The sequence below is a fragment of the Melospiza georgiana genome, chromosome 6, assembly GCF_028018845.1.
Source record: "Melospiza georgiana isolate bMelGeo1 chromosome 6, bMelGeo1.pri, whole genome shotgun sequence".
Taxonomy (NCBI): Eukaryota; Metazoa; Chordata; class Aves; order Passeriformes; family Passerellidae; genus Melospiza; species Melospiza georgiana.
Genome location: NC_080435.1, coordinates 15,894,273 through 15,920,162, shown reverse-complemented (window position 1 = coordinate 15,920,162; position 25,890 = coordinate 15,894,273). Strand labels below are relative to the sequence as shown.

Sequence of the window (25,890 nt, the reverse complement as noted above, 5' to 3'; positions counted from 1 at the left end):
CTCTGTCCCACACCCTGAAGGGCAGGGACATGTGATCAAACCCATCAATTTTGCACCAGCTGGCACGTTTGTATCACCATTTACCTTTGCAGCTCCACACAGCTGAACACATTCAGCGACTGCTAAGGGGAATAAGGAAAGTTTTAAATGCCTTCCTGCCTCCAGACCCTGCATCTGGAACAGCCCATCCACCCTCTGGGAGATAACTATGGAAAAGTTCTGGAGCTGTTGTTTAATCAAGCAAGCCAGAATCAATGAAAGTACAACATGAGCAAATATTGCCTTTGCTAGATGGTACACCCACAGCCTGAGCTTGCAAAAAACACAGATACACACCTTGAAGGGCCAATGGGCAGTTATTTCGGATTCATGTTTTTGTTGTGTCATGCTTTTGTTTTGCCTGGAGGTGCAGGGAGTCCTCACCTCTCTCCCCAACTGCCTGAAAGGGATTGGTAGCCAGCTGGGGTCAGTCTCTGTTCACAAATAACTAGCAATAGGACAAGAGGAAATGACCTCAAGTTGTGCCAGGGATGGTTTAGATTGGATATTGCAAAATATTTCTGCCCTGAGAGGCTTGTCAAGCACTGGAACAGAGTGCCCAGGGAAGTGGTGGAATCACCATTGCTGAAGGTATCTCAAAAATGTGTAGATGTGGCACTCAGGGACATGGTTTGGTGGTGGACTTGGCACTGTTAGGTTTCTGATTGGACTCAATGACCTCAAGGGTATTTTTCAACCAGAAGTCCTCACTGATTCTATAAAATCAGACAGAAGAGTCCCGTAAGTGAGAAGCAATGAATCCCACTGAGCTGGTTAATTACACACTCAGAAAACCCCACCTTTGATCTGAAACCTCTGCTTCCTGATAGCTGCTGGATGGGTCACTCTCACACTCCATGAGAGAAGATACAAACTGCATCAGCTTCACCCAGGAAAAGGCTCTGGGTGCTACTGCAGCCCAGGTAATAAATCAGCTTTTATGGCCTAGCTGTACCCTGGACAGAGACACAGCCTGCCTCTTTGGTAAGAATACCAAGTATTCCTTTCAGTTTCAAGGATACCTTTCCTCTTTCCTGCTAAAAACTATCCTCTGGCTTTGCTGGAAAACCACAGAGCCCTGCGCTGAAGGAAATGCTGTGGAGCAAGAGAACCCATACTCACAGGCATGAGTCCAAACTGCATGAAGAGAAAGGTCAGGTCTAGGGCTGCAATCACGTAGGCAACACGGATCACTTGCCGCCTTTTGGCCTCTCCCAGGGTCTCGTTGCTCATTCCTGAGGCTTCTTCCTCACCTGCAGAGCTGGTTTTTGCATTCATGGTGCTCACAGAATGGCTTGCTGCAGGACGGGGTGGAAAATGACATGGAGGCACTCGCTAGCTGCGAGTGTGAAGCGTAGATAAGGGGCACAAACTGTGTGCACAGTTCAAAGCTTACAGTGAGAGGTGCTGAGCCAGCATGCCACGGATTTAATGTTTCTTTCTTCCTTTCTTTCCTCTTCCCTTTGCTTGCCTGCTAGGCAGGATCAAAGGTAATCGTGCATCAATCCACAGATCTGGTTCTTCAGCCTTGTGGGCTCACTGCCCCAAGCGCCATCACAACAAAAATCAGCTGGAGTATCCCAGCGAAGAGAAAGTGAACATTGCCCCAAACAAGAGCATGTGATAAGCTCTTCAACTCTTTTAACTGCTTCACTTCCTTCACTTTTACTGCCTCTGGTGGCTCAGGAGAGATGCCTGTTTTAATCCTTCATGAAAGGCACTTCGCTTTTATTTTTGGAGGTTGCAAGTGAAGCTTACAGCAGAATAGCTATTTCCAATTCCAGTAGGTTTATACAGATCCTGGAACAAAGACAACTCTTGCATGCAGTCAGAGCCTCTCTAATCACCTTTTCCTAAGCCATTTTCCTTCCTTTCCAGGTGCTGCAAATTTATAGTAATTCTGAGCTAGCAAATGTTCACATGTGACTCCAATCAAACTACAGATTACCAGCCAATGTCAAAAACATTAAAAAAAGTAATATTAAATCCACACAAATCATGAGGCTGACTGCCAACTGGCAAATGAAATAAATGAGACTCTGGCCTTTGGGCGTTTTGTTGTTTGCTTGCTTGTTTATTTAGGGTTTTTATTTGTTTGTCTGCTTGCTTATTTGCTTGGGGGTTTATTTGTTTGTTTTCTTACTCGTTGAAGCCTGGAAGTCTGGTTGAGGATTATCTTTCTTTTGAAGAGAAAAAGAAGGCAGAGATTCCAATGCTCTGACTTTGCAGAATTATAGGACTTTTAGAAGGAAGAGAGCTGGAGAGCTCATCCACCCTGCTGCTGGAACACTTTGGTTCAGCTGTGGCTTTCTCTAGGCAAGCTTTGAAAATCTCAAAGAAAAGAGATTTGCTCCTTCTCTAAGTATGTGGGAAAAAAAATTTTTCCTACTGTCCAATGTGAATTTCTTGTGCTGCAGCTTGACCATGTCACCCAGTCCCTCTAACTTAGTAACACCTCAGCTCAGAAACAGAGTCTGGACTCACCACGAAGGCAGACAAAGACACATCAACACAGAGACACACACAGATGTCTGCTGGCTTGGCTCTGGAGGGGCTGTCAGAGCTCCAGGATTCCAGCCAAGCCTGGGGAGGGTGACCTGTGAGATCTCTGGGCACACCTTTTTGTTCAACATGTCACCACCAAGCCCTGGGGTTTGCTGAAGGCTGCCAGGCTCCACATCCTGGCAAAAGAGGGGGAAGTCCAAAGGTTAAATCTTTCATCAGGGTTGGGTACCATATCACTGGAGATTGCACAGAAACAACCCTGCACAAACTCACAGCTTGAGTGAAAAAAGCACCTTTAAAAACTACTTTCCTACAGCAATGCCAGCACTCAAGCAGATCCAACTCACAAGAATTTGAATCCAGAATTTGGATTTTTTACTGAGGAAGGATGATTACCCAGCATGCATCCCAACCCAGCAAAGCATCAGTGCTCGACATTTGGTTCATCTCAGAGCAAAACAATGGATTTGCCTGCACTTTGAAGGTCCTTCAGCACAGTACCAACATCATCACTCCCTGGCTTGTGCTGGATAGGCACAATGTACAAATTACCATTGAATAGAAGAGTCAAATTAATGACAGAATTCTGTTTATGGAGGTTTTGAGACAACCAAAAAGCGACTAATGCAAATGCAATGCACAACTGTGCTTACAGGAAGCCTTGCTGCCCTGGACTTGAAAAGCATCAATAATTTGACTGGTGAGTTTGTCTCAGCAGCAACTGAAAACAGATCCCAGCAAGGCAACCAGGGCAGCAAAGACTTGCAGATGCAGCCACTCTCCACCAGACAGGAGCCTTGTCCTGCCAGGGCATGCAGTGCAGACAGCTAGCCAGACACATGCTCTCCCTTGGATTTGGCTTCTTTTTACTGGCATTGACAAGGGAAGTGGAGTAAAAAACCACAGAGTTTAATTCCCAGCCTCTGGGGCTAAAGGCACAGTTCTGAAAAGCAGGAAGCTAAACTTGATGCCTGGTGTGGAGATGTCCATGGAGAATAAGCTGTGATCATCAGCTCCTGTACACCCCCACCCCTGGATGGTTTAGCACCCAAGACTGCTCCTTAGATCAGGCTGTATGTAAGAAAATGCCCTGGGCCCAGCTTGGTGATCCTCTTCTAGCAGTCGTGTCCTTGGGCAGGATCATTTCTCTCCCATCCCAGCACTTTGACCCACACAGCACAAAGGTGGCAGTTGTAAGCCATCTTTACAAGCCAATGGTCAGCTCAGGTCCACGCTGCCCTGGCCCCAGGGATGCAGGGATGAGCTGTATTCTCCAAACCTGGCCAAGATGTTGGCAGCCTCAAACCATCTCAGTATCCTCTTGCTAGGTTTTCTGCACAGGCACTTGGATTTTCCTGACTTTCAGCGCCTGATTTTTAGAGTCTCGCCCCATGAATCCATTGGCCTGAGGGCTAAATGTGGCAGCAGGAACACTGATGGGAATACAGCCACTGTGATTGCCACAAGACAAATTCTCCTCCTCCCCTGAGTGAGAAGCCTGACTGAAAATGTCTGCAGGAGCCTAAGTATGGTAGAGATTAACCCAATTCCCAGCTATGCTCCACTGAACACCACGTTTGCAGCCATGCAGCTCGGGGCCAGCTCATTTATACCTGCAGTGATAATGCACCACTAATGACAGATGGCATAAGCTGGCACTGCACTGTTATCTAAAGGCTCCTTCTGGCTCAATTATAGACTACACCATGGGTAGCACTCAGTCACTGACAAGCTATCTTTGAAAAACAAAATTAATTTTAAAACTGGGGAGGAACAGGTTATGAAGAGGAAATGAGTTTTCTTGGGTAGGATAAATAAACTTTGAATAGACATATATTTCAGGGAGACTACTATGAAAACGAGCAAGGAGATAAATATCTTGTGGTAAAATTGCAGATTAGTCCATTAGCTGTGCATTAAGCCTTGACACTTATTCTCAGCAATTTTGGAGTATTTATAGTTGCCGTCCTGGTGTGTCTTTCCTGAGGCCTATTTATCTGAATTTATCTGATCTCTGAAAAAAATAGAGCAGGAAACCTGAGAACATCTTTTGAAAAATCATAAAGGCTCACTGTTTATGTTACTTGGGCAGAAATTTTTCTTAAATTGCTGGAATGGGAAGCAAGGCTAGCACATGCATAGGGAAGGGAAATCCACCCACATCAGTACCAGAAGTTGAAAATGTTGTTTGGAAAACAATGAACTGGGGGTAAATAAATCTTTAATCCTGCTCTGAACTTGTTTTTTGTTCCACTGAGGAAGCTAATATGATCTGGAGGAACATGAGGTACCCTGGGTGGGGTCAAACCAAGTTTTCAGCCCCAAAGGAGCCTTGAAGAGACATGAAAATGCAGATATAATGCCCTGCAATGAAGGGCATCTCTTGGGCCTCAATCCTCTATGAATTTGAACTGGCCAGTGTCTTCAGCTACACAAAAATGGGATGGGATCTTCAGAGATGGGATGAAGCAAATCCTGCTCCAACACAGATCAGTCACAAATCCTTGCCCTTGTGGGTGTGCATGCACACCCATGGCAAGCATGACAGCTGGCTGGGAATGCCAGGGAGGGAATCACTGCCTCTTGCTGTCAACAAAACTTTCATTTCTCCTTGCAAAGAGAAACAGCATCTCTGTGTGCTGTGTACTAAGGTGCCAGGAGAGACAGGAGGAGCAAGCTGGAGCATTATGAACGTACCTCATCTCCCTGCCCATACCTCACCTCCCTGCCCAGGGAGCAGCAGGGAAAACGCTTCCTCTCTCTGGGAGAGCACTGAGAGGCCACCAACCAAAAACAGTGAGGCAGGCAGACATTCAGACATGGAGGGACACAACAATCCTTCACAGAGACCCAGTCCTCAGGGAGCCATTGTCCTGGGCATGTTTCTTCAACTCTGTAACATGAGAAAGGAAATGGAAGAATTATCTCGAAGCAATTCCTCAATAGTGGGAATGCTGAATGGCTGTAATGAGGGAAACTGCTCAACACCAGCCATGGTGGGTGGGAGCCATCAAATCTGCAGGATCTGGCCTGATCCCTCTCTTTCCCCAACCCCAAGACCAAGGGAACAGGCCTCATTTGTATTCTGGTGAAAGATTTACACAGTTAAGCAAATAAGAGCATGGATGGCCTGGTATTGCCAAAATTATATCCCAAGTTTGTTGATTTATTCCTTTGTCTAATTGTGTCCATGAAAAAAACAGCTCACTAATGAATGGAAAAAGACTCCACATGGCCAGCCAAAAAAGGAGAAAAAGCAGCCATGTTTAGTTTACAAAATAGCACAGTCTTCAGGGATTTTCATAAAACTACAGAGACAGTCCAAATCGACAATGAAATCAGATTCCTGGTAGCTGCTGAGCTCTTTTGGCTTTTTCTATGTGTGTATTAAATTGCAAAAAGCAATTATTTATAATTTGTTTTTATAAAAACACTGGTGCACTTATTATGCCTGGCAAATTATTTTGTAAAATGGAAAAGGCTATTGTTCATTCTCTTGGTAAAGTCTTTGTTACTTAGCATATTAAACTGCAAATCACATTTTATCTGAAAGGTCCCTTCCAACCCAAAGCATTCTATGATTCTATGAAATATGGCTGGTTATTATTAACTTTTTACTGGTAAACCCCCAGAGCTCCAACTAATACTGAAGCCTCATTTGGTGCCCTATAACCACAAAAAGATGTTGAGATTCAGATGAGGGAAAAGCATTAAATCCTCCTTGTCTTGCAGATGGGACTCTAACAGACTGAGGGGTTTAATGACTTCCCTGAAAACAGAGGAAGTCTGTGGAAGAGGCTGGAGTCACATTCAATCATCATTTGGATGCCAGTCCCCTTGCTAACCACAGGGCAGCTTCTTCTCTCTAATATTCTGGAAAAATTAAAATAAAAGAGAACATTTCTGAATGCTGGAATTTGACAACAAAGCATGCAGATGTGACAGAACTCTCCTGAATTCAGGCCACAGGAGTTTTTCCAAAACTCCTTTACAATTGACGCAATTTGTCAATTGTAAAGGAGTTTTGGAAAAATCCTGTGGCCTGAATCCAGGATTACACCAAAACTGACATGACCAAATAGGAAGAATAGGAAGAAAAACTCAGTTCTTTGTACCCATCCAGTCTCCTGGGCTCCAGCAGGACCTCACTGGGGCAGGAGCCTCCTGTGCCTGCGCACACTGAGTGGCCCTGGTTTAGGATGATTTCAGCTCAGGCTGAGGGCTCACCCTGCATCATCCCCCAGGTGTGGCCATGGCTGTGGCCCTCCCCACCCAGAATTTCTCCCGAGCAAACAGAAACCCCTCCAGTTTCAGTCAGCTGTTGCCATGCAGTGCAGAAGGGCTGCTGGGCTGCCTCTCCTTCAAGCAGGGACACCAAAACCCAGCAAATGCCTCCAGTCTGTTATGCCACAACACTGAAGAATCAGCAAGCAAAAGATGACCCTTAGTGAAAGCCCAGGTCTGCTGCATGGGTTCTCTGATGGGCAAATGGTTTCTCCTAGACCTGGCATTGCTCCTCCACAAGCCACACTTGTTTCCAGCAGGCCTGACCCATCCATCTCTGGAGGAAAGTGTGATTGAAGGACTGGTTGTTCCATCAGCTGCTGAGCAGGGTCCAGGCAAAACTCCACACACTAATAAGCTGTGGTGACAGCCCAGAATCAGTGGATGCTTCTGCTGCCTCTGTGGTTGTGTCTTCAGCTTCCTGGCATGTTGGCATGCCCAGTCTTCAGACAACTCACTGCTGGATAATGGATGAAGCCCTGGGCTCCAAGATACACACAGTGCATTGGCAGTCTGGGGTTCACAGCCAAAGAATATTCTAGAAGGGATAAATCCGGATGCACACACGAATGGAGGCTCAAACTTCGCCTGCAAAGTACAATATTTCATTCAGCTGGTATTACACAGCCACCTTCTGGAATTGCAGCAATGTCTGGAATGCAAAAGCTGTTTATCATTTAAATAACATTTAGGCCATTATAATTTATATGAGAATTGTGACTGATTGGGGCTGTATGGAGCTTCTTGTTGTGGTTTGCTGTAGGAATGCTGCAGATTTCCTCTGCACTCAACATTCTCCACACAATGGGAGTCCCAGACATTTTCAACTAGTCTCAAGCCTTCTGCCTTTACCAAAACATTTTCCTGTGTCAGAGTCAAACAATTGCCTGATTTATAAACCTCAAGCATTCAGGAGACCACCAGCAGCACAATGTAACAAGAATCCCTCTGTCATCCCTTCCAACAAAGCTGTACACAGCACAAACAAAACACGGGTGTGCATCCAGTGCTCCTGCAAGTGCACATTTCTGTATGGAGCAAGTAGGAAAGGGCAAAGCATGTGTCTGCAAAATCCTGCACATCCCAGAGACAGCTCCATGCACAGAAGGGGGTCTGTGCTACATGCTGAGACAAATCCTTACAAATCCAGGGCCAGGGGAGACATTTCCTCTCCCAGTCTTGCACAGAACCAACATGCCAGGAGTGGGGAGAGGACAGCTGACCCCAATGCACCACCCCCTACACGAGTGGGGGACAAACCTATGTTGCAGAGATTTGCTGCCTATGGCAGGGAGAGAACAAAGATATCCAGAGTCAGGCAGGCTGGATTTACCAGCAGCTCAAAAATGGTGAAATGTGCAAACATGGCTTCACAGCCCCTGACCGATCTGGGCTCTAAATGACTTACAAAGCCTCGTCCAAGGTTTTTGTTCTTCTCCCTCTAAGTAAAACACCTCATTTCAGATGAAGGCTTGAACGGTCTTGTAAGATCAGAGCAAATTCTGGAGCTCACACTGCTGCAAACTGGAGCAGAGCATGTACCCCTGAGTATCAGTCAAATATTCACCAGGAAAACCAACGTTCTTAAAGATCTGAAGGACACAAGCCCTTGGAGGTGTCCTCTCTGCAGCCCCTGCATCAGCAATAAAGGCTCTAGGCACGGCTACTCAGAGAGAACAATTACAATCTTGATTTTAGTTAGAAATACAAGAAAAATGACAGTCCTACAAATGCTGGGGGTTTTGTTCAAACCACCAGAAGACTTTGGAGATGCTTCATTGTTTCCTCCTGGCTTCCCATTAAATCTCTGCTTGAATTTATCTGAGACAAAAAGAAATCAAATCACCTTTGCTGTAAGTGGGAATTCCTCATGGACTCCTTAGCACTGAAATTGTAGGGGGAACCCACTAGGGCTCTTGAGTGGGATATGAGGAATCTTCACAGTGGTTTGGGGAAAATTTTCAAGCAAAACCAGTGCTGAACACTGAATACAACTCTAGCACGGACAGATAGATGAGAGTGGAAAAGTTCAGAAAACACATCTCTAAGCTCAGCCTACTCTATCATATAATTAAATCCCTCTTCAAATATATCTGAAATTTTCCTGTAAGAAGCCAGAACCTGCATGGTACCATTTGATCCTCTTATTTCCAGTTTCAACTTCTACAGGCATGGCCTTCCCTCAGAGCCAACAATGAGGATGCATTTCTAGCATGTTGCAGGTATGTCTGTCACAAGAAGACACCAAACCTGCTCAATTGTTCTCTCTTGAAAGCACAATTTTTATAATAGTTCTTTAGAATTATTTTGGAACAACACCAAGACCTGTGAATTAAGTTTATCTCTCTTTGTAAAGAATCACAACAGACTTCGCACACTGTTAGGATCCAACCTTGGCATCAGGACATGAGGGCATACACAGATTTTCCCAAGACAAAATCCCTAAGAGCTATTTATTTTAAAAAAAGTATTTGAAAATGTTTTTTAAAGCTTGTCCCTGAGATGATCACAGGCTCATAATGCAGAAATCAAGCAAGTTTTACAAATTTTTAGACTAGCTCTGTAAAACTGCCCCAGGTAGGGTGCTGGGAAGTAATTCCCCAACTTCCAAACTTGACTGGGTCCTGAAGGCTCCTGTCAAAACTGACACAAATACACTCAGTAGGTCTGCCCAGCCTCTCTCCTCACTGCCTTCCAAACAAAACAATAAGGATTTACTCCTTTTATTTATTGCCCAGTACCACCAGGGGAGTAGTGGGTTATATTCCTTCTAAGCCTCATCAATCAAATTGCCAAATTCAGCCATCTCTGCACAGGTGAAGCAACAACCACCACAAATCCCACTGGAGGTGCCCTCAGAAGCTGCAGGACTGCCAGGGCAGGTCACAGACAAATCTTGCTTAATGGCTGCGGTGCGCAAAAAGAAAAGACTCTAGATTAAAGTTGCAGCCTGATGGTTAAAAAAGGAGAAAAAAAAATAATAGCCATTCTTCTATCTGCAAAGCAAGTGCATTTGATCCAGAGAGCAATGAGATTCTGTAAACATAACACCTCCAGATGTATTTATTTCCTTCCAGAGCAAACTCACAACTATTTGGCCACTGTCAGCTTAAATGATTTCACCTGGTTTCTTTTTTCTCTTTGAATACCAACGATGACCAGCTGACTCATTTTTACTTTAAGAAGTACAGGATCTGGATTACTTGGCTTTAGACTGAAACCATGACCCCAATCCACTGGGAGTTTTGCCTCTGATTTCCATGCTGCCAGAATTTAACTTTCAAGTCTTTCATCCAGCTCCTCTTGTGTTTTTACTGTTAGGAAAACATTTGTTTCAGACCCATTTGGTTATGGCTATGTTTGAGAATGTGTCTCCTGGTTCACACCAGAAGAATTTGTGCCATGTCATTTTGAAATGCCCTGACGTGCACACTCACTGAGCACCAGTGAGATATCTGTTATCTTGCACAGCATCAGGGTGTGGTTTTAATTGCACCTTCGTGGAATTAAAGTTTAATTGAGAAACTCAGGTACAAATTAATCTCTTTGTGCCTGATTCTCCTGTCCGAAGTCCAAAAGTCATCCTAGCTGAAACGGAGAGCTGGGCACCTGGAGCTCATTGCCCTACACCCTTGTTTTAGCAATAACTCCTGAAAGAAGTTTCAGAGCAGCTGCTAAGGGGAAACTTGAAAGGCTACAGGACAACCTGATGATTTTTCAACCTGGTCACAGCACAGGGAAAAACTTGACTTTCTTCTGGCCTCCACCATCTACCAAGGGACACTAGAATCACATATAATCAGAGTATTCAGTAACATTTCCAACCATGATCTCAGGTAACACGACCTTCCAGCCTCTGTCCAAAGCTCAAGAACTGCCTCATTAAGAATTAGCTGCGTCACTGGGTGTAATGCAAACCATTTGAAAGCCTTTAAGCCAGTGCTACCTGTGGCCTTCCACCTTTTCTGCCTTGTTAGGGGACATGGCACTTGTTTTCTCTTTGGATCTGCAGGAGGCTGAAGGCTAGCGGGATTTGTGCTGAGTGCTGTTGTGGATGGCACATACAAATCCCTTAATGCTGCCCCTTGATATATAACACAGGCTGAGCTCCCAGCAATGAGGCACAGCACTAATTGTTCTGCATGGTATACATGTGCTGCTGGAGCCAGGTACAATTAACTCCTCACTCTGTAGGAATACATACCTGATTGTGGGCATGGCAGCCCTATTATGGTTAAACTGCTGTAAAATGAACGTGATGGACTCCCCCAGGGGAGTTCTTTGAAACCCTCCCTCTGCAGGTTCACCACTGGCTTGGTGATGTTTGGTCCACATTCAATGCTTGCAGCAAAATTAATGCTATGATTCTAGCAGAGAGATTATAAAGTGATTGCTTTCCAAGATTAGAAAAAAATAAAATTTTAATGCTGTGTCTTCAGAAAGTTACTGCCCTAAAAGCGAATTTAAAGCCGTAGGCAAGAAGATAAATTAATCAAAGATTACAAACAAGAAGCCGGGGGGTGAGGAGGGAGGGAGGATGATCTCACCATGCTGCGTCACTGCAGGATATCTCAACAGCCCATCGCACCAATAGAGGGAGCAAGCCCTGAAGGGGAGGCAGATAAGCAGAGGGAATCCAGCCTGGAGCGCAAGAAAAGGAACAGCCAGAACCCACAGCACTGCACTGCTTTGCCAACCGCTCCTAGAGAGGGAACCCACCGCAGGAAAATGTAAAAAACAAAACTCCTGGGGCTCCTTGGGACACGCCAGGCCTCCATGAAGCCAGACAAGTGTCTCAAGGTCTGCATCCTCTAGAGCTGGATCTGCTTCTCTTGGATTGCCAGGGTTAGAGCTGCCATTGAGCTAAGTCACATCTGTCACATTTGAGAAGTGGCAATGACAGAAGGAGGGCTAATGGTTTTAAACCAAAAGATTTAAGAAAGATATTAGGAAGAAATTCTTTGCTGTTAGAGTGGTGAGACGCTGCTACATTTCGCCCAGCGAAGCTGGGGATGTCCCATCCCTAGAAATGTTCAAGGCCAGGTTGGATGGGGCCCTAGAACAGGAGCAACCTGTTCTGGTGGAAGATGTCCCTGCCCACAGCAGGGGGATCAGAACAAGATAACCTTTAATGTCCCTTGCAAAGCAAGCCATTCTATGAGTTTACAATAGCAAACTTACACTCCAACCCTAATTTCTCACCAAAAGAAGTGAGTGTATTCTTCTATTCACAAATCTTGCCAAAGAATGGTACAAACTTGGAGCAACTTAAGAAACCTTTAGGATGGTGGTTAGAGCTAAAATGTATTTCCTTACTCTAGAAGCACTTTGCACACCATATAGAATGAAAATCTGCACTTTTCCATAACCTGCTCCCGCAAAGCTGCCCAGGGCGGCCTGCAGAGCAGTGTCGCCAGCAAACCATGCCCTGAGGGATCTCTGTGGGGAAGCAAAGAGCCTGAAACGAGCTACAGCCGGCCCGGGGCTGGGCGGCGGGAGAAGGCACCGATAAGGCCCCAGCCCCGGTGTGCCCGCAGCGGCCCTGCCTCATCACTGGGCGAGGGGTGCTCGGGGGGCTGCGGGGAAGGTGCACAGGCTGCGGGGCGAGGTGTGCTCCGGGTGCTCCGGGCAGAGCGGGGCTGGCGCTGTGGGCAAGGTGCGGCGGCCGCGGGGAAGCGGGGAAGGCGGCAGGGCCGACATTAGAGGGCACCATTGCCCCGCACATCGCCTCACCCAGGCTCCGCCGCGCCGGACGGGGCTCGGGAGGGACGGGGACCGGGGCAGGGACCGGCGGGACGGGCTGCGGGCACGGCCCGAGAGCAAACGCGGCTGCCCCGGTCGGTTTTCCGCCAGCGCCGCACGGACTGGGGCGAGTAAAATTTGGGTTCGTTTAGCTCTCCCTTCACTCTGTTTTTAAGGTCTTCGTCGTCAGCATTCTTTAGACAGCCTCAACTTCTCGGGTGTGTGTTGCTTTCAAAGTCAGATTTCATGACGTTTCTAAGGCTTTGGGGAGTTTTTCCATACTCTGTAGGTTGTGTTCCCTCTAGGCATGTGCTGACATCCACGTGGAGATGCCTGTGATGCACTTACCGCTGCTCTTGGGCTTGCTTGGGGACCAGGCACCTCCCCTCTGCAACACTCCGGGCCATGAAGGATCTCCTTCAGGACTGGACTACCAGCAGTAAAAAACCTGTTTACTTAAGAAACATGAAACCAAAAATAAAACCTGCGTAATGGCCCCTTCACCACTACCTCCCCCTACATAAAGTAGAAATAACCTATGAAAAGCTACTCCAAAAATAATATTGCCGTGGATCAAGATGAAAGGCGAGGGGAATGTCAAAACAAGCAAAACGCAAAGCTCTAGTTCAATGCAGAGAGTGGCAATGAACAGGACCTGTGAGCGTGGAGCATGACTTTGACAGCAATTACACCAACAGAAAAGCAGGAAATATAAATAAATGGAGCATTTAACCTCTGCTAAAATATCACTACATAGACAGCGAGCAAAAAAGAGCCACCCTCCACAGGTACGTACTGCGAGCTCAAAATGCTGCTGGGGACCTGCATTGCCAGCCTGCTTTCCCAGATAACAGCATCCTGCAAACGAGCCAGGCTCCCAGTCAGGATGAGGAGCCAGATGGCGAGTGGAGTTCATCTAGTAAAACAACATGATGGCAAGAGCAAAAGAGGAGTGTGAAGAGAGAATGCAATGGCCCCTGGTGCACTGGCAGGTCCATCAATAGATTAAGCTAAATTCACTGCTACCTTTGTGCTACCCTAATGATGCACAGCAGCTGGACAGCAAGGCTGGCTCTTCTTTTAAAAACCAAGAACAGAAGGCATAATAAAAAAAATAATTAAAGGAAATTAAATTAAATGAAGCAATTTTTTTTGTCTGAGATATTAGCTTATGCCTTTTTTTTTTTTTTTTTTTTTTTGAGAACACAACAAAAAGCAATTCAAACGGAATTAAAGCTGCCAGAATTTTTCCAGGGTTCTGCTCAGATTTCCTTTACCCATTTTAACCCCTGTAATAGTGTGGTTTTGCCCAGCTATCAAATCTGGTAATTTGACACTTTATGACCTTGTCAAGAAATGGGAAATTCTGAGTCTATACCAGTTTGAATAATTTTAATTGTCACTTTGATGGTGGAAAAGCCTTGATGAAGAGATTGAGCAGTCTGTCCTAACTTGAACCTTAATTGTAATCAGTTTATTTAAGCAGGATTCCAAAGTACCAAGCAAAATTGCCACTGGTATAAATGCAAATTGCTTATGATCACATGCTTAGTAAAAGAGAAGTGCAAAGGAGATAAAGTACCAATGTCTATTGGTCTATGCCTCTGCTAAAGCAATTATGGGATATAACACATTCTGAAATGAAGCAATCGCATGTAGATCATACAACAGTTGAAGAATCTTGAGTTAAACATTGCTGGGTGCAGATAATAACCGTGTACTAAAGGAAATGAGAGGAGAGCACAAACCTCGCAGTCTCAGGGGCCCAACAACAGGTCTGCTTGTCTGGCAGCATGCTGAGGACAATCCTGCAGGAGAAGCTCACTCCAAGACTTGCCAAAAAACAGAGGAGTGCTCCTCCATGGCACCATGTCAGGGGGACTGTGTGCCTCTATACTTAAGCATCTCACTAAACCCTCTCTTCTGAGTAAGTTAACCTGGAGTTGCACAACAGTCAGCCCCATCAGAATCAGAGCACCAAGAACCTCTCTTTTGTTACCTCCATAACTTCCTATCAAATCTCCTTGGTTACTCCTTGCTCAGTTTCCAGTGCAAGGACCTCTCTTCCCCTATCTGCCAAGCCATCAGACTCAGCCCTGGCTCTGACAGTCAACCTGGACCCTTTCCAAACAGAAATAATCAAATGCAATAAACCTCCTGCAATTGCAATCCCTTTGCAATGATGCACAGGCCATAAAGGAGCTTGCTTTTCCCTCCCCTCACCTTTTTGAAACAGAGCAACCAGCAGGAATACACACTAGTTAAAGTCATTATTTTTCCTGACATAAGCACATATGACTTGGATATTTTGAGCAAAAACGTTTCATTCTCATGGGGCATTGTTCTAACCATAGCAGTAATTACTCTGCTTAGTGTTCTGGAGCAGGAATTTCTAAAGAAGCTAATAGGCTTGGTGGTAGGAGCTCTTGGGTAAGATTTTGTGGCTCATGTTAGGGAAACTGCTGGTTTAGAGGATCATAACCTACCCCTCTGGCCTGAGAGTTCACAGATCCACTAAATTTAAAACATCTCTCTGTGCATACAGTACTCCTCAAATGGGCTGGAAGCCCTCTATCTCCACACAAAAAACCAGACAGTGCTAGAACCTGTGAGCAGAAAGTGGCCAGGACTGTCACCACCACCTTAAAACCAAAATGTACAGTGGGACAAAAAAATCGAGTCAAAAGCATTAGGGAGCATTAACAGTGAGGAAGCTGAACTAAAATAAACAGGGGTGGTAATCTCAAACCTGAGCTACTTTACCTCCCAGGTGAGCTGGAAGGTGAAGTGGCCTCACACAAGGCAACTCCTGAGCGTTGAAACCGTCGTTCCTTGCCTCCCTCAAGCGCTGCGTAAATATTGGTTCACCTCGGGGAAGGGTTTGAAAGGACAACACGTGGGTTTTGCAGAGGGCACACCCACACCTTGCAAACAGCAGGGGATCTTGCTGCCATGCAGCTTTCATGGCAGGAATGTCTAAAATCAAGGAGGCAGAACACAGGAAGGGCGGTCACTGGCTTCGCTGGCACGGAGGGAGGACGGCAGCAGGCTCATGAGGACTCCTCACAAAGAGCTCCTGTCTGCAGGGACCTGGCCATTGCCTTTGGCTCGAGTCTTGAACAGAGGGCACTTTTCCAGCAGGTTTCTTGAGGACCTCAAATTATTTTCTCTGCACAGCACATTTATTCCTAGAACCACCCCAACCTATATCCCGAGAGATGCATTTGATGGCTGCTGAGAGAAGTCCCCAGGTGAACACTGTGCCATGTTCTCCAACCATCCCAGCTTGTGAGACCCACACCTCCTCTCCTGGCTGAACCTGTGCCTAGATGATGTGCACCTCCTGCTTTTTGAGATGATGTGCTCTTAGTGATGAGGAACTTTTCATGACCTGCTCCCGAAAATGTAACCTTGGAGCCAAGAGACTTCCATATGGCCATCTTCAGGAGTCATTTTGGGATGGAAAGGACAGTGGGGTAATAGTCACCTAAAGCAGCCACATGGGTAGGCTGTCCAGCTCACCTGGGAAACTGAGAATGGCTGTTAAGAACATAACATCTGAACAAGCATCTTTAAAAGAAAAAAGTCCTCACATTTCTTAGAACACCAGTGCTATCACCATTAGTGAAATGAAAGTGCTCTGTCTGTACCACCAGTCTGCAAAATCTTCTGCCAGGTGTGAAAGCATCTTTAAACAAAAAAAAAATTCTTCCCATTCCTTAAAACACCAGTGCTATCACCATTAGTGAAATGAAAGTGCTCTGACTGTATCACCCATTAGTGAAATGAAAGTGCTCTGACTGTACCACTGGTCTGCAAAATCTTCTTCCATGCCAGCCCAGGAAACAAGTGGGGATCTGCACCCTGAAGGCACCTGCTGCATCTTCTTCTCTCCATCACCAAGCTACAGACACTCCCCACCCAGCATCCCACCTGCCCCACAAACATCAGGAAATGACTTCAGGAGATCAAACCTGGCATAGCATCTCACTGCTCAGCAGCCTGAGCATGGATAGATCCTTCCTGTGCAGAGAGCCAGGCTCCAACATTCTCTCTCCCAGCAGCAGCCAACCGCAGGTGCATGGATCCAAACCCACGGGCACTGCGGGTGCCTCCTGGGGCAGGCAGGCTTGGGAAGCACCACTGAAGGTGCAGCACCTGGGAGGTGACAGGGGCTGTCCCAGCTGCCACAAGCTCCTCACTGGCATGGCAAGCACGGGAGTGAGGGTCCCCAGCACTGCTGGAGGGCTGCTCTGGCACAGAGGTGGGACAAATGTGGAAACACCACAGATTGACTTTGGTGCACCTGGCAAGGCCTTTGCATGGATGCAAAGACAAATTCCTCTCTTCTTGAAGCAGACCTACCTGTGGGCACCATTGCCCAAAGCTGCAACCCCTCCAGCTCTGCAGCAAGCAGGCATCTGGGGCAGTCTCTGCAAAGCCAGCAGATGCTAGGAATTAATATTAATTTTATTCCCTCTAGGAATTGGTTGTCTTTGCTCAAGGGTTTGAACTTCCCAAAGGCAAGAGCCATAGGGACATGAGTGAGGGGGTCCCCAAACACACTGCATGAAAGAGGTTCTTCTTTCCCCTTGTTGGCTGCAGATGAAAAAATCATTGTCACGATGACCCTCTGAGATGCGCATCAACACTGTGATGATGTTGTGGGACCAATTTTAGCACGATGTCAATTATGCTCCCCCTTCTTTTCCTTTCATACTCCTCCATCCCAAAACAACAAAAGGCAATGATTGCAGTGACCTGCAGAAAATGTAAAGCACAAGCCAGCTGATCCCTGGCAACACAATAGCAAGATTAGTTCATCTGCAGTGAACAAACACGTATTATGTGGGTTTTAAAGTCAGGAGAGGAAAATGCTGTGGTTTTCATGTACATCTATTCACTGAGGCTGCAAGTTATTACTTCCATGCAGCTGAGAAGCTCTATTTTTAAAAATAGCCTTCAGCTTGTTTTGAAATCTGCAAGCATCTCGCTTTGTTTTGCAGCAGAGTAATAAAAATCTCCGAGCCAGAAACGATCCCGTTTTCCTCCACACGCATCGCCTCCCCCGCCCCAAGCCCCCGCGCTCCACGGATGCTGAAAAAACTGGCGACACTCCTCGAGGAGAAAAAATTTAAAAATCTCAAACAAAATAATAGTAAAAAATAATAGTAAAAACACTCCCACACGCACCCTTCACGCGAAAAAGGCAACGCGGAGCGAGGGGGAAAAAAAACAACCCCGAAAGTCGCCGGCTTGGACGCGGCGGCGGAGCTGCGGCCGGCGGCAGACAAAGGGAGCGGGGCCGGCCGCGGGCGGGGAGCGCGGCTGCCGCCCTCCGGGGCCGGGCCAGCGCCGGGGCCGCCCCCCCGGGCCGGGCCGGGCCAGGGCGGGCCAATGCGGCCGGCGGCGGCGCGGCGCTGCCCGGCGCAGCCAATGGAGGGCGCGGGCAGCAGCGCTGCCGCCGGGGGCCGGGGGGCGGCGGGGGGGGCCCCGCCAATCGCGGCGGGCCGGCGGCAGGGAAACACTATTATGCTAATGGTGTTTTGCTCGCACTCGCGGGGAGCGGGGTTTAAAAGGCAGCGGCCGGGGGCAGGGGTTCAAAGGCGGGAGGCAGGGCTGCTCTGAGCGCGAGGGAGCGAGCGGACGGGACAGGACGGCAGGAGAGGAGCGGCGGGGGGGCACGCACGCCTTCCCGGCCCGGCGGCGATGTCCAACGTGCACCTCTCCGGCACCGCCGCCCTGGAGCGCCTCTCGGCCCGGCGAGCCCTGGTCGAGCACGGCCGCAGCCCCGTCTGCAGGAGCCTCTTCGGGCCGGTGGACCACGAGGAGCTGGGCCGGGAGCTGCGGGAGCGCCTGCGGGAGATGGGGGAGGACGACCAGCGGCGCTGGGACTACAACTTCCAAACCGACACGCCGCTGCCGGGGCCCGGCCGCCTGCGCTGGGAGGAGGTGGAGGCCGGCGCCGTGCCCGCTTTCTACCGGGAGACTCTGCAGGTGGGACGGTGCCGCGTCCCCCTCGTCCGGGCGCCCCCGTCCCCGCCGCCGCCGCCCGCCGCCGGCAAGGGCCCCGGGGCCCGCCTGAGCCGGGAGAACCGCGCAGCGCCCCGCCGCCGCGGCATGCGGCTCCTCCGGAGGGGCCCGACCGCCCGCATCACAGGTGCGTGGGGAGCCGGGGAGCCTGGGGGACGGGGGGCGTCCCGCCGCACTGGCTGACGGACCCCTCTTTCCTCTCCGTCCCCCATCCAGATTTCTTCGCGAGGAGAAAAAGGCCGGCGGAGCCCAAGGCGGCGGCGGAGCGCCCCAGCGGCTGCCCGCCGCCCCCCGCCGCCGTGCCGGCTGAGCAGACTCCCCGCAAGCGGCTCCGGTGAGCCAGGTAAGACGCGCCCCGGGAGCGGGCAAGGCTGTCCGGGCGCTTTCTGCCGCGCTCTCTTCCTTACTTCCTATACCACGACCAATTACTTTTCCCTTGCTTATTTTTTTCTCCCCCCTTCTCTTTTTTGTTCTCCTCCAGACTTTTGCACTACTGCACCCACGGGAGAGGCGCGCCGCCGCGGGAGGCGCGACGCCCCGGAGGCAGACGCGGGAGGCCGGGGCGGGCGGCGCGGAGAGCCGGGACCCCCCCGCGCCCGCCCGGCCCGGCTGCGGGAGCCGGAGCGGAGCCGCAGCGCCGGCAACGCACGGAGCAGTGTTATCGTACAACAGTGCAATGTATGACGTTCTGTATAGAAATGTATTATGCCTAATGTGAGTACACTGGCCAGAAGTGTAAAGCTTTAAAAGTCATTTATAAGAAATGTTTAATCTCTGCTGAGCTCTCAGTGCAAAAAAAGGAAAAATTAAAAAAAAACAAGTGTATATTTGTACAAAACTTTTTTTAAGAGTTATACTAACTTATATTTTCTATTTATGTCAGAAACGTGGATAACTTTGACATCCAATAGTCTTTTTTTTCTTTTGGTTAAGCCAAAGGGCACTATATTTGCTTTTGTTATTCACAAAATGTAAATTTATTTTTATAGTGGAATTTTTTTTTTTTTTGCATTCACGAGATGTAGCTATGAATCAAAATATTTTTTAGACTTTACTTGAAGACAAAATCTCTTTCAATGGAGCCTGAGCCGGTCTGTACCACTGCAAATAATGCCACAACTTCAATATAAAATTAAATAAAAGGAAACGGCCGCAATCCTGCTTGTTGTGTGCTGGAGGGGAAGTCCGGGGGGCGGGGGGTGGCAGGGACAGCCCCGGCGGCTGGGGCGGGGAGCCCAGCCCCGTCTGAGTCTCTCGGGGCGGGGGCTCCTCCCTCGGCCCGGCTACCCCGGATCGCGACCCCGCCGCTGGGAGGGCGCTCCCCCCCGCGCCCCGCCGCCTAAAGCGGCCTGCGGTCCGCCGGGGAACGGGGGAGGGCTTCTGCCTTCAAAACAAGTTCAAACTCCTGAGTGCTGCCGGAGTTAACCTAGCGTGAGGGGACCACACGCCCTTCATCACACCCTGCCTTCGCCTTTCGGTACGCTGTAATGGTTACTTCGAACAGTTCGCCCTTTCTTCCCGAGCCTGTGTCTGCCCCCCCGGAGGAGCCCGGCTGCCCCCCTCGCCACATCGCGGCTGTGGCCGCTGCCTGCCTCTGTCGGGGACAGCCTCGGGGGGTGACGGTGCCTGCGGGTGCCTGTCGCGGCTGTGCAAACCTTCCCCCTCCCCCTCTTTTACGCGGGCCCTCACTCCCCAGCCCGGAGCCCTGGCTACTGCAGGGAAGCACTTCCTGGTACCTCTTGCCCAGCAATGATTTACAGGACTAACACACAACAGTTCTGGGAAACGCAGCAGTTTTAGCTCGCCCTGAACGACGTAAAAAGCAGAACAACACTCACGCGAAATAAACCCTCCCAGGCAGCGTTTTGACAGTGCTTTGGTGACAGTGCTGTCACAGCCATGCAGCAGCAGCACTTTGCGGCGTCCCCGCGGCCTGAGGGCAGGTTAAAGCCGCGGCACCCTCAGGCAACCCCGAGGGGTCGGGGCGCTGGCCCTGTTCGGAATCCCAGCCCGTGCTGCACGGGAAAGGGGCACAAACCGATTGGGATGCTGGAGAGTGCAGATGGGGAGGAGGACCAGGACGTGGGGACGGACTGGGCTGATTTATGCCTTTCCGATTCCACACCCCAATTTGGCACCTCTGAAACGCTGCATCCCCCGCGCTGGACCCAGCAAGCTGGGGCGGACCGAGAGGGCGTCACTCCCTGGCTTTCTGATCTCTGTATGATACACTTCCACGGAGCGGGAGGGAGCCGAGAGAATGAGGTCCAGGGTGAATAAGGCTCAAGGTTTGCCCACATCGTCTTCCCCCGCCACAGCGCTCCTCTCTGCCCCCCCTTTCCCCCAACCTCTCCCCCCGCTGTCACGGCCGCCAAACGCTCCTGGCTGTAAAAGTAACATTGATTACCTCCAGCTCCATGATCGCTTAATCAGAACGGGATTATTTTACACGCCCGCATCAGTGGCCGCTGACTCAATACGATTTTCCCCCCCTTTGAAAAGAAAAATAGCTTTTCCCTTTCCTTATGAAAGCCAACAATACCCGGAGTGAGGCAGCTGGATCCTCCAGGATTTATGGGCTTTTCTCTCGCTTTCATGAAAGCAGGTGCCTTTGGGACCTCCATTGTCCCAGCCCGCAACTAATAATAGGACTTTTCGCAATGAAAGATCCCTGCTCCGAGCTCCCAAATACCTCGGCCGGAGGAGCCGCGAGGTGTGCCCAGCCTGGCCCGGGAGGAAAGCTCTCACCGCGGGCACGGCTTAGGCACGGGGCTCTAAAGCAAACAGCCCCATTCCCTGGGCACTGCCCGAGCGGAGCTGCCGGGCTCGCAGCCCGCAGCAGGGATGGAGGGAGGCAGGGCCGGTCCCGCATCCGCGCTCCCTTCGGGCCGGGGGTGCGGAAGGTGTGCGGCCGCCCCCGCGCCCTGCCCCACCCAGCCGGCCGGCCCTCCGCGCCCCGGCACAAAGCACACTGCCCCTATTCTTTCGGCCTTTGTAGCCATATGGCAAATCCATGTAGACACAGCCAACATCCATTTATTCAGGCACATAATGTCCCGCAACAGGGAACAATTGGAACTTTGTTTGCTTCTATTATTGATGCGAATGGGCGACAGAGAGAGAGGGAGAGAAAAAAAAATCATTTAACTATAAGAGATATCCAGCTAATTATGAACCATATGTGCCTATAGTTTCAAAGCAATCCAATGAAGTTCATTTTAAATCTAGACTACTTTATTAGTACGGAAGACAGATGTCTCAACAGTACATGCATCAGGGGAAACCATGTAAAGAAGTTCTTGAAATATTTAACTAGGACTCATTCATTGTCAGAGGGGCTTTAAAGTGCCCTTTATCATGAGAATGCATAAGCAGAAGCGGAGGGAGGCTGCTGGTTGTTACCGCCAACCCACTTACCCCTTAGCGCTAAATCCCAAATTCCACTTTGGATTTGACGACAGGAATATTTTTGGAATTGATTCAAAATATCAGGGGTCTTGAAGGACCGAGCTTGCTGCTCATTACAGCAACAAAAAGTCAGGTCATTATTTGAGCTGCCTTAATCCCAGACTGAAACCAGCTACGCAATCCGAGGAACAATCTACTCCAAAATCACCACTGCTCCCTCTCCCAAGGAGCATTTGGAGCACGGCTACTGCAGTTCCTCCCCTGCCCCAAGAGACCAAGGCAGGAGCCTTTATAATACAGGACCTCCAGAAATTTTACATACAAGCATCTCTCAATGTCAATCTGTGATGGGCACCTAAAGGAAAAGGGTGCTGAAGGAAGACTGGAAGGAAAGCTTGGTGGGAGGAGGTTTCTCAGATTTCTTTTTTTTTTTTTTTTTGGGAATGCAATTATCAGCAAACAATCTTGGCAAAAAGGTATCTTTATGAGCTCAGCAACATCTACCAGTAATTAAGCCACTTCAGTTAGATGAATGCAACATATGGTTGACACTGGGAATCATTCTCCTTCCTAGCCACAACTTTGCTTTCTGGGCCAAAACTTGTTCTATTATCACTTAAAATAAACAAAACACTGCTTTCCACTTCTTCAGCAAATATTTGTTGCTAATGAGCAGGAGGAATACGTAACAGGATGGGGGGGAAAAACCCATCATTTTTAAAGAACAATTTCTTATGTTTTGATACAGAAATAAAATATTCATTTGCAATGAGTTGAGATTGCTTGGTAGGATGGCTGCACAGGGAGATTCATGTGAAGGATCCACAAAGAGAAATGTAAAATGGATTGACCATTTTAAAGCAAAGAAACAGATATGAAGAGATAGAAGCATACACACACATATATGTATTTATATATATATATATGTACAAGAAGTAACTAACCAGGGAGTTACTGGTTTACTGATAAAATGATTCATCAGGGAACAGGGGATTTTTTAAGCCACATTGTCACCTATTGCTACAGGATAAAATTGAAATGCTTTTCCAATGTCTTCCCCTCCTGTACCTGCTCAGAAATGTTACTCTTGACAATTATTTTTGGAACAGGGTAAGCCAAAACACAAACTAAAAGTCTTTACTTAAGACAAAAGGATGGGCTTATATCTGACTGTCAGAGGATGGAGAAGAATCAAGTATCTTCTCCCCACACACACAGTATCTAACACTGAAGACCACACAATTCCCAATGGAAAGTTCTTAATGTTTTGGTTTATTCCATTGTCTTTTAAACCAAGGGGGATTTTTAGCCGTGTCTTTCCAAGAAACCTTGGTTGGAACAGTTTTTTGGGGAAGGAGAGAGAATGAAAGATGCCAAAACAGTTAGATGAGCTGTATAGGACATAAAAGCCCTGAATCAGGCCCTGCTGAGACAAAAAAGAACTCAAACTCTTTTGAGCACAGAACAAGCTAAATTTCAGACCCGCTTTCCACAATCCACATGGCCAAGCCTCTGCTCCAGGAAAACCAGTGGCCTCACATCTACATCAGTGGTCATGTGGGACCCAGTGTACAGGATGGGGATGCAGGGAAAGGGAACAGGAGAATGAGGAGGCAGTGGCAGAAAACACCTAGGATGGGGATAACAGGGAATGGGGGGAGCAGAAGCATGGCTAGGGTACACTGGAAGAGGTTGGGCAGACAACACTAAATTCTACTGGTGTGCACGAAGGGAGGGAGAGAAGGGAACAGGCCACAACATTTTTACTCTGTACATTAATTCAGAGGCTGCCTGGCCCCAGCACATCTCTGCTGTCAGCAAACACCCATGAAACTCATACAGTAACATCCTATCCCTCCCCTCAACTCATTTACAGATGAGTGCTAACAATTATCTCCTCTTTTCTGTCCGTGTGTCCCATGTCAGTGTGGGAGCTAAAATTGCCCCAGACCTGCTCGGGAGTCAGTAGGTTTCATTCACATCACCAAGGACTACTCACTCTCTCCTACCAATTTGCTTTATCCTGCTTGATACTCCCTGTCACACACATTACACCTGTACTACACAGAGAAGGAGGGTTGGGGAAAAACCCCTCAAGTTTTTGAGCTACCCAAGCTGTCTGTACAATTTCAGCCCAGATCTTTTGCTCCCAGTGCATTTTCACAGCCATACACAACATTTATTCCCCCAGGACACACAGTACCCAATTCACCCAGTGCTTTACCTTACAGGATGGATCTGGGCCATGCAGCAGAGGTGAAACTTCTGCATAAACTCCTTTTGCCAGAGAAAGAAAAGCAAGGAGCTAAAAGATGCTTTCATGTGTAATCCAGTGCCAACACTTGAATGCAGGCTTTTATTCTTCAGAGCACAGTTGGCTCCTCCTGACCTGTTCCTGCAACAGAGGCTTTGTGCAGTTCAGGGCCAGGTGCTTCAAGTTTTCCTAAGCAGCCACTAATTGTGCCCAGGTTTGTTGGGCAGCTGATGGGAGCTGCTGGGCTCTGACCTGTGAGAGTGCTGAGCATCCACAGCTGCAGCCAGGGTCACAGTGCCTGGCTCTGCATGTGGTTTTGGCCAGACAAGGCTCATGGTTTGAAAAGGAACAGCCACGGACCAGCCTTGGACCAGCACTCCAAATTAATTATTAGCTCCCATCTCATTTTATTTGTCTCCCCATCGTTAAACGGGGATAATAACACTCATCACTTATATTTTGATCCATTAATGTTTGGAAAGTGCTGGGTTACTACCGTGAGCAGCACTGTATAAGTCTGGTAGGGACATTAATAATGTCTTTGAGCAGGGTTTGAATAGTGCCCAGTTAATAAGACATAGCACCATCCATTGAACATGGAGAAAAACAAAATTGAGCAACTGCTCATTAAAGCGAGCACCGTTCTCTCTGTGCACTCAATGCGATCATTTAATTAAAAGATTTTATCTTCATGCACAGACACAAGGGGGCAGAGCCAAGGCCACGTCTTCCCTCATCCTCGCCTGCTCCACATCAATCACACCACAGTATTTCTTGGATGTAACCTACAATAAGAACCAAAAAAACATTCAATATTTTTTTCCAAGCCCCTGCAGTAACAGAAATCACTGCCTGAGCTTTGAGAAGGCTTTTTACCTTGCCAGATCTATTTTCCCTGCTTGTCACCCCTCAGTCCCACCCTCACCCTGCTGACCACTTGCTGGACCCTGCAGGTGCAGCCACTCAGCCCCAGCCTGTGATCTCCACCATCCTCGACACCACAGCAAGTCTTGGAAATCACCTCTGAGCCTGGCTATGAGGTGGGGGAAGGAGAAGAGTTTTTCAGAGCTGGAAGATGCTTTGTGTGGGGTTGGTTTTGAGTGGTACTGAATTAGAGGAACATGAGCACACAGCTCCTCTTACATGCTGTTCTCTGCAGGGGCTGGTGGCAATAGGTGTGCAAACCAGCCACCTCAAAAACCAACAAATGAAACCAAACACACCTTTCCCCAAGAATACATCCCCACCACAGCATGTGTTTCTTCGTGAAAGTTCTGAGGGAAAGTCCCTGTTTGGGTCACATCAAGCAGCCTTAGGCTTACTGGGAGCTGAGGTTTAGAGCAATTTATTCTGGAAAACAATGAGCACGAATTAAGTTGTTTTCATACATTTGGTAATTGGCTTAGCAGAGCCAGCTTTTCTTAGGACGTTCAGTCAAGATGTTTTCAAACACGAGTTGAGTTAAAATCACTTCAGTTTTGCCGGTGCAGTATACAGCATTCCATCTGCTGACTGGGGATCCCAAAAGCTTTGGATTTGTTTTGTTTGTTTTTAGTTTTGTTTTTTGCTGAGCAGGACTGGGAATACTGGCCCCTGGTTCTCTATTTTATTCTGCACATCAGGAA

General features: G+C 48.3%; 2 protein-coding genes across 2 annotated transcripts in view; one reads left to right on the top strand and one right to left on the bottom strand.

Annotated features, from left to right (window-relative positions):
- SLC22A18 (solute carrier family 22 member 18) overlaps positions 1-1,320 on the bottom strand; it is a 58,194-nt gene extending 56,874 nt beyond the window's left edge. Inside the window, exon 1 of the mRNA XM_058026624.1 lies at positions 1,162-1,320. Coding sequence (XP_057882607.1) covers positions 1,162-1,317 — 156 coding nt within the window. The 5' untranslated portion in view covers positions 1,318-1,320. The remainder of the gene's footprint in view (positions 1-1,161) is intronic.
- A 16,776-nt stretch (positions 1,321-18,096) lies between these two features.
- On the top strand, positions 18,097-18,639 carry CDKN1C (cyclin dependent kinase inhibitor 1C; the record flags this gene model as incomplete). Its single annotated transcript, XM_058025785.1, has 1 exon — positions 18,097-18,639. A coding segment is annotated over exon 1 (360 nt), but the record flags the coding sequence as incomplete, so codon positions are not given.
- Between the last annotated feature and the right edge of the window lie 7,251 nt (positions 18,640-25,890).